Here is an 8,707-nt window from a genome sequence, read left to right on the forward strand (position 1 = left end):
TTTAGAATTTGCGTACCTTTGCATTATATTTGTAACATAAAAACACATACAAATTAACAGAGAATGAAGGAATAAACTCATGGAAAGCAAGAAATTAAAATTTTATTGAAAACATGGAAGAAATTTGATCCACTTTCTTTATTGAAAAAATATTCAATGAACGATAAGCCACATCAAAATTCTACCGCTTATACGGATTCGAGATAAACTGGAAAAATGAAATAGAAATTGAATGAACGCAAACAGAAATCTGCTTCAGTGCACGAATTTATTGAACCAATACACATAACCTGTGAAGAATTAAATAATGACAGTTTACTGGGACGATATTGGGTAGCATCACTTAAAATAGCAATGTTTGAACGCGTCATTTTAAAGAATTGTTTGTAGGATCAGCTGCAGAAATGCAAAAAAGTTGAGAAACGGGTTTCGCCGATACTGAAATGTTGAATGATGGGAGCAAAACCGTCGTAGGAACATAACAAATGCAAAAATCGACCTCAAAGCCTACAATATCTCTGTAATAAAAGATGCTGTCAGCTGCATACAAGCTAAGATTCGAACGCCATTAAACAAGTTAAACCGACGACCAAGCTATGATCATACTTCGCTGATGAAGAAACTATTTCAAGCTACATTTACGAACTAGATATCGCCGATAAGAATAATTCACGAAAAGTACCATTTTATTTAGCAAAAAGTCAGAGTCGAAACTTCAAACAATTTTTCTCAAAACAATTTCCTTTTCACGATTAGTCCGAGAAGCTCAAAGAAACGGTTATTCTCAACTAACTGACTTAAAATTCCACATGTGCGTTTCTAATAAAGCTAACTATGAATGTTTCCTCACTTAATAAACTCAAAAATAAGACGAAGCTTTTTCCAAAGAAAATTATTGAACATATCGATTCGAAATTTTGTAGGATTATTAGTGTATTTCAAGAACATACGAAAACTTGTTATGCAAAGTATTTATCCAATACAGGATTGTATTAAAAATTTTTAATTTGGAACAGTGAAGCTGTCGCCTAAATGAAACAATATTGTCACGTTAAAAATAACGACGACAAAAAGCAGTCGTCGATTTTGATAAAAAGAAAAGTGCTTTCGTTTCTTAAGCTTCCCAACCAGGAATTTATAAAACAATTAATCAACGAATTTGTTTTATCGAAGAACACTAATCGTCGTCAGAAAAAAATGAATCACTTAGTGGATCCTTAAAAACAATACATATAAGTATTAAAGAAGTATAAAGTATTATAATGAAATAAAATTCAGTAACTCGTGTTTTGAAAAAGCTAACAACAAAGTATCGCAAATAATTTGTGCCTGTTTTCTTTAAAATGAAAATGGGTGTGGCGTTTGAAATTGATTGTAAAAGTAAAAATACCGATCATAAGTGGTATAAAATATTCAGAATGGGAGATGAGATATTTCTAGATAAGACAGGAAAGAAATGCCTCGGTATCACTAGTGACAAGGATTTAATGAACATTATTGATAGAGGAGCAGAACAAGAATTGGAAGAAACCGGGCTAAAAAAATGTTTCGAAACTTGATTAAGAAACAGTAAATCGTCCTCTATATTCTCCAGACCTTTCACGAACCAATTATCACTTATTTCTGTCCATGTAAAATTATTTATGAACGGGAAAAACACTGAAAAATAAAAGGTTGTAGATTCAACACGACAACAGTTTCTTTCATCGAGTGAAAGATACTTTTACAAAAACAGAACACACAAGCTTGTATTACGGTGGGAAAAGTTTGTCGAAAGTAATGGTAGATAATTGAATGGTTGAAAGGATTGAAGTTTTAATAAGAAATGCCGCCTTTGGAAGCCACGAACATGGCACGAACATTCTGGCATACTTAACAAAAGGAAGTATCTGGCTACGAATAAAGTTTATCGTGATTAAAAGGTAGATAATCAATTATAGATTGCAGGGACATAAAGGAATACAAAAGAATTATTACGAAAATTTTGAAAGTCTGATTTGAATGGAAAATAAGTTTCTAATAACATTTAATTGGTAAATACTAAATTTAATTAAGTTGATTTCCTATTAACAAAATATAACTAGTTTGGAATATAATATCATTTTTTAACGAATGCTCATTCTACATGCTTGTAAGTGGTAAAATGAAAAATGAAGTTGAGGTGACACAGGTTTTCTTGATCCAAACTGACAAATTTTCTCCTGCTTTTGAACAGTAAAATTATTTAGAACATTAGTTTCTTATTTACTTTCTTGTTTATTATGAAGTTGTACACAGTTCACCGGAATTTCTTCGTATTAAGCGTGTTGTTACAAAATTAGCTGCAAAAACGTAACGCTGATATGTACTTAGCAATCTGCGTTACGCATTTTTAGTCATGTTACACCATCTTGTTGCATGAAATTTTAGACAAACATGTACACCGTGGCTGCATAAAATCCTTGGCCTATCTGTCAGAGTGTCTCTTGTTCCGCAGTTTTTACGGGACACGGGCCCGGATAAAATTCAAGTATCGCCGATCGCGATGAACACTCCTTTCACGGCTTTCGAAAGCGTAAGAAAGTCGCCGCAGAAAGGGAACCTGTTTAATAAGGACTCGTTATTTTTCATCGGAACGATCGTGCACATCCTTCAGCTATAGGCGATCGTAATATCACTTAAGGAGAAGGGTGCAATTAAAAATGATCAAAAAGTAAGAAATGTTTCTTTCAACTGAAAATAATTAATATCTTGAACATTTTGAGGTAATAGAAATACGTTGGAAAGGCAGTGTACACAGGGTGACCAATTTATTCTATAAATGCAACTATTTCCGGAACTATTATTTAACCCTCTATGTATCGAATTTTTTTTCTATAAAAAATGTGTGTAGTATAAAATTCAAAAATATCAACCTGTAAATACAAATTAATAATGTATTCGATAGTTTCAATGATTGTATTAAAACGAATATATCTTGTAACTTGGAAGTTATAATGACATTGAACTTTCACCCTTGAGTGTATAAAAATTGACGATAATTAATCACTTCATCTTATTCGCCACTTTACTATGCAAAATGAAACAAATCAACGAGATGCCAATATATTGGTATGTGACTTCACAGACATACGAGCTTATAGAGGGTTAACACTAGAACGACTGCACCCTTTAAAGTGACGAGTTTTCTTATTTCTTAATTATTGAAAAATTTGAAATGATGTGAAAAATAAATAGTTTTACTTCAATGCAATTTTTATAAGGATTGTTGCAATGTTAAAAAAACGTCTCAACTGGAATTTTGTCTGAAAACCCAATAAAACAGAAAAATTTGCGTTTGCAATATCTTTTACATAACGAATACTTCCTGAGATAATTGCGTTCACAGATTAAAATGGTGCACCCTATATAAGAAATAAAATGCATGTAGACTTCTGACCTTTTAACGTAATACGATTAGTGTGATCTTGAAAAATTGGGTTTTTTATATTCACAATTATTCCTTCGATAGTTCCAAACCGATGTCGATAATTTTCGATTGAAAGTTTTAGTAACGAATCTACGTGAACATTTACTACCTCCAGTTTACAAACAAAACTTGTTTCATGCGCAGGCATGTATAACGAAAATGTAAAAAGAAATGTATGAGACACTAAGAAAACGGACCAAAAACATAAGTAGTTTTCCCTGACGCTGCCAACTGTAACCTATCATTTCATCTTGATTTAATCTTGATAGCCGAACGAAACGAGGTAATTCGACACTTGTACGCAACCGTGTCTTCCGATAATTTTCAGCTTTCTTATTTGTTCTGTTAAACGCCGTCGCGTTTAACGACAGTATATTATAACGGTATAAATCTTAATTATATTTGCATTATTCCAAGACAGATCGATCTGAAGCCAATCATCATTTATAATCGCGTAAATACTGCGTGTTACCACGTTCACTGACACGGTAGTCACCGATGAGCGGAGTTTGCAAATTACTTGAAAACAATTATAATTCGTAAGATAACTAATGTCGAGTAACAATGTTCAATACCATAAATAACTATGTAGATAATCGTGTAACGTAAGAATTATTAATTATAAACAAACAATTGATAATTGTTCCTTTTTATCTTAATACTTAGCCAACCGAACGGATTTTTCCTTTAGCACTTTTTCTTTAGCAACGCACTGGCATTCATTTTGTTTAATATTTTTTGTTATTCAGTAATTCCAAAACGAGTGATATTTACAATTCATTAAATACTTTTCTCGCTTTTATCAAATACAATCTTTAATAAACGCTGTTAAATGAGTTTAATTAAAGTTAACGAAAAAATTTCGAGGTAGTTGCCTAAGTGTTAACTACGGAAGAATAAGTGATACACAAAACACTGAAATTTTTCGTAGCAATTAACGTGTTAACAGTTAGCGAACCGAATGGAGAAATCTCCTTTTTTCCCTTAGCAAAGCATTACTAATTTATTAAGTCTAAAATTAGAGCCATTTGCAATTCAAACATCTTTCTTGCTTTTGCAAACAACAATTTTTTAATAAACTCAGTTAAATGAGTTTAAATTACAGTTAACGGGAAAGCTTATAGTTATGGTGTTTTTTAGACGGTTATAAAAATTATATTATTTTATATTTCTTCAGACATTCGTTATAGTATTCGAGTGAAACTATTTATTTTTAAAATCATCTCAAATATCCAATTTTAACCAGTTAACTATGTTTGACAAGTATTCGCGTCATCATAAATCTTGAAATTATATTAATCCTTTCAACGATGAATTCTTTATTTTATCAAATAAACATGCAATTCTTCCTTCTTTTGCTCTAATTTTTCATTAAAATATATTTTTTGTTTTGATTTTATTGCACGCAAAACGAGACATTTTTCAAACTAAATTCCACAGTTAACTGGTTAAGGTATCAATAGCAGCGAAACAAGAAAACCGAAACCAATCCGTTTGACTGGTACAGTAGTTCTAGTGTTAAGTGTTAAGATTGAAAGAATTTCAGTCAGCAAATTAAACGAATCAACCAAATAATCCAATTAAATCGCAATGAAGATCTTCGAGTTCAGCCGATGGAAAGCTCGGTTCTCTGTTTCTCGTCTTTCATACGTCATTCGTGACGTTTCATTTAAATGATGGATTCGCCTGTCTCTGCCCCCAGCTCCCACTTCGTTTGTGTGTAGATTTTTCAAGCGCGTGGGAAACGCGAGGCGAAGAGCGCGGATCATCCTTTTGCCGGCTCTCGACGGGTTAATCTGCTTCTTCGATCTCGATCTTCTTAAATCATCGTTCCAACGTGTCACGGACAACGGTTCACGGTGGAAGTGTCTTGAACTTGTCGCTTTCCCTCTCTTTTCCAAGCTTGGAAAGGCGGTCGTGCTAATTCGCATTTCGAATTTCCGCGAAACCGGTAAATCCTCTTTACGGTCGCGTACACTGCACGTAAACACAACGATCGCTTGCTGTTAAAAGTCAGTTTTTTTTGTAAAAGTCATTTCTTTGGTGATAATGCCACTGGAAACGTTTCGCGGGTTGATTAAAGATGTTTTCTGTCGCTGGGGAGAATAACAATGATAACAAGAGTAACGATGTTACAGGCTGCAATTCACTGTCGAAAACTATTGCGCTTTTAGGGACATTCAGTGAAGCTTCGTTATACGATGTATAGTATGTTTCAACTTATACACGGTTGACATTTTTAATATATGAATACAATTATCACTAGGGCTGTTCGTTATTTCGAAAATGTCACGAATGCAATTTTTTCTGTTCTGAGGGAACAGTGATTTTGTTTCATTGATTTGTCTTCGGGTGTAATTCAGATTCCTTTCTCTCAATCGGTGGGGTGTCATATCGATACAAATATGTCAACCTATCTAGGTAGAAAATTCATCAAAACAGAAAAAATTGTGTGTGAGACATTTTTTAAACAACGAATAGTTTTGGAAATAATTTGATTTATATATCAGATAAATATCTTCAGTTGATTAATAAGTTTTATATAGGATAAGCAGGAGTTACAACAGTTTTTTGTTTTCTTGTGATAGTTGGCTGATATAGTTATATGTCAAAAAAGTGCTTAGAATTGAAAATGGTAACGTTATTACAGTTTTGTTTACTATTAGATAACAATATCAGTATAATAACGTTACCATTCAATTCTATAGTATAACTATAATAAAATGTAATTATATCTATAGTATAATATAATATAGTACAGTATAAATATAAATAGAAAACTTGTTCACTGTTAGATAATAAGTTTTATATTTGCCTCCAAAATTTTGTTATTACTATATATCTTCACTCTTACAGAGTTTACGTCATATTTGAGCTCATTTTTACTAAGAAAACACTTGGAATCTTATGGTGACGTTATCATAATAATACTATTAACAGTAAATAAGTTTTGTACCCATCTATAAGTATTTCTTTTAAACTTTTACAATATTTTATACGACACAAAATCAACCTGTAGGAAATGTGTCACAGCTGCAGCCACTCGCATTAATCTGAACTTACTGTGTATCCGTATAAAGCATTCGTAGGCGAATACGGCGCCGAAAGACGGTAAAAGTGAAGCGTAAGAACGGTTCGCTCTCGGAGTTAACACAGAACTTTCTTTTAATGAACCATGCTCATTGCAATTTATGTCACGTTTATATTAATCCTCATTAAGGAAATGTTCTCAACCAGATCAGCAATATTTCTACAGCCTAATTATTTTATTATTATTAAGTGCTTTAATTATTGTATGTAATTATTCGTCTGCCGCTCGAAATCCGTTATCGATGGAGTCGACGACATGATTTGTTTCATAGTTGTTTGATTTGTACCTTGATTCGACTATTGATACCGAGAAAATATCTCCAATCGTATATAAAAATTATATATAATAATATTAAATATGACATTACAATGGTAAAAAGAAAAAGAATTTGACTTTGGTCAACCTTTAACCTTTACAATCCGAAAGGTACTCGATTCTTTACTCCATTAAGAATATTTGAGAAATATTTCAAATTGTACATAGGTTATGTATGATATACAATTATGATATCAAGTTTATCTCAATGTAGAATTGTCCCATGTTAACGTGCTGACTGTCAATCTAGGTATCCTCAGAAATTTTGTGAAATGAAAGCGATTTATTTGATAAACCAGCAACTTTACAACCACGATTTATCACAGTTATTTTTTTAATATCCGTGTATCATATATTACAATGAACAGTAAACATTAATTTTCAACTATAGTCAAAGAATCGTGTCATTCATGTTTGACCGACGCTGCAGTTCAAATTGAATCGAAATTGAATTGAAGCCGATTTAATATCTGTTCCGAAGAACCGGAACCAAAATCAATACAGCTAGCAACATTTACGACTTTATTTCGGTTCTCCATAACTATTTCAATCGGAACCAATGCATAACGATACATTAGCTGCTCATCGGTCAAATTTAAACCGGTTCATTGGCTTTTCAGTTTTCATACTTAAAATAAATTTCCTTGTTATCGAGTGTGATACCATGAAATATGATAAAAATGACTTCGAAGTTACCATTTTATACATTTTACAGATTCTGTAAGCTAAAGCTACACGTGCATCAAGTAAAATACGTTTGGCAACAATTATTTAATATTCCGTTGAAAGGGAAATTTTCAAAATCCATATACCTACTGCACCACTTTCCCTTAGTTCTTTTATAGACTTAATCAATCTGATACCTCGCACAACAGTCCGAAACCGTTATCTCCAGAACCCTATTAACCCCTTCCCAACATACAAAGAAGCAAGGTGAAGTAGCTTACCGTAGCGAGTGGACCCTCCTCATTTCGCGTCAAACGGTTCCTTAGTCCTTTAGTGCTCGCTCTTGCCCGTTCGTGTGGTCGGAGTGCTACTTCCGGTTACCGTTCCGTGCAAACTCGGAAGACTCAGTTAGACGTTCACGGTGCGTTTATCTGGAGGGACGGTTGGTCAGCGGCGGAACACTTTCCTCTTCGTGCAATGTGCCGGGCACGACGACGACATCGAGCCACGCGACGACGGTTCGGCGGATACTGAGGCGGCCGGGGCCCCGCGATAGCCTCTTCACACGGGGGACGAGTGAAAGCGAGAGGTGCCACTCGCAGCACCAGCGGTTGCCGACGACGGCGAGTCACGAGTTCGGCCAGGAAGGAGAGAGACGGAGGGAAAGACAGAGCGAGAAAGCGGGACGCGTCGGTCACGTGAAAACAAGGAGAAACGTATGGGAGAGCCGGCGGAGGACGCACGCTCGACGCTGGAAGCCGCGAGGACGACGACGGCCACGGGGATCCTCTCCGTTCCGCGAGCAAACAAGAGGGGCCCCGGCCGTAGCAAGAAAGCGCCTGCAATCACGATCGAAAAAAGGGGGAAGAACTCAAGGGGAGTCGAATAACGGGCAGAGTCACGAGGCTCGGCGGGGGAGAAGCGGGTGGGGGAGGGACTGATGCCATGGTGGCCTGCGAACGTTCAGGGAAAACGGAAAATTCGTTTAAAAAGAACGGCGTGAAGCGAAACGGCTTAGTCGGCACGACGCGGCGCGTACCACCTTTCGACGAACAGTTGGCCAAAAAACTGATTAACTTTCTGACCACGGTGCTCATCGATCATCGGAGCTTCGATATTACAAGAATTACCAGAAGAAAATTGATGTCAAATGAAAATATTTGATAATATGAGATGAATTTAATAAT

At 34.9% G+C, this 8,707-nt stretch overlaps 1 protein-coding gene across 1 annotated transcript in view; it reads right to left on the reverse strand.

The window, feature by feature from the left end:
- LOC116426555 (uncharacterized) overlaps nucleotides 1–8,104 on the reverse strand; it is a 41,759-nt gene extending 33,655 nt beyond the window's left edge. The window contains exon 1 of the mRNA XM_031975652.2: nucleotides 7,802–8,104. Within this exon, the coding sequence (XP_031831512.1) occupies nucleotides 7,802–7,824 (23 nt within the window). The 5' untranslated portion in view covers nucleotides 7,825–8,104. The remainder of the gene's footprint in view (nucleotides 1–7,801) is intronic.
- Between the last annotated feature and the right edge of the window lie 603 nt (nucleotides 8,105–8,707).

Source organism: Nomia melanderi, chromosome 8, assembly GCF_051020985.1.
Source record: "Nomia melanderi isolate GNS246 chromosome 8, iyNomMela1, whole genome shotgun sequence".
Classification (NCBI taxonomy): domain Eukaryota; kingdom Metazoa; phylum Arthropoda; class Insecta; order Hymenoptera; family Halictidae; genus Nomia; species Nomia melanderi.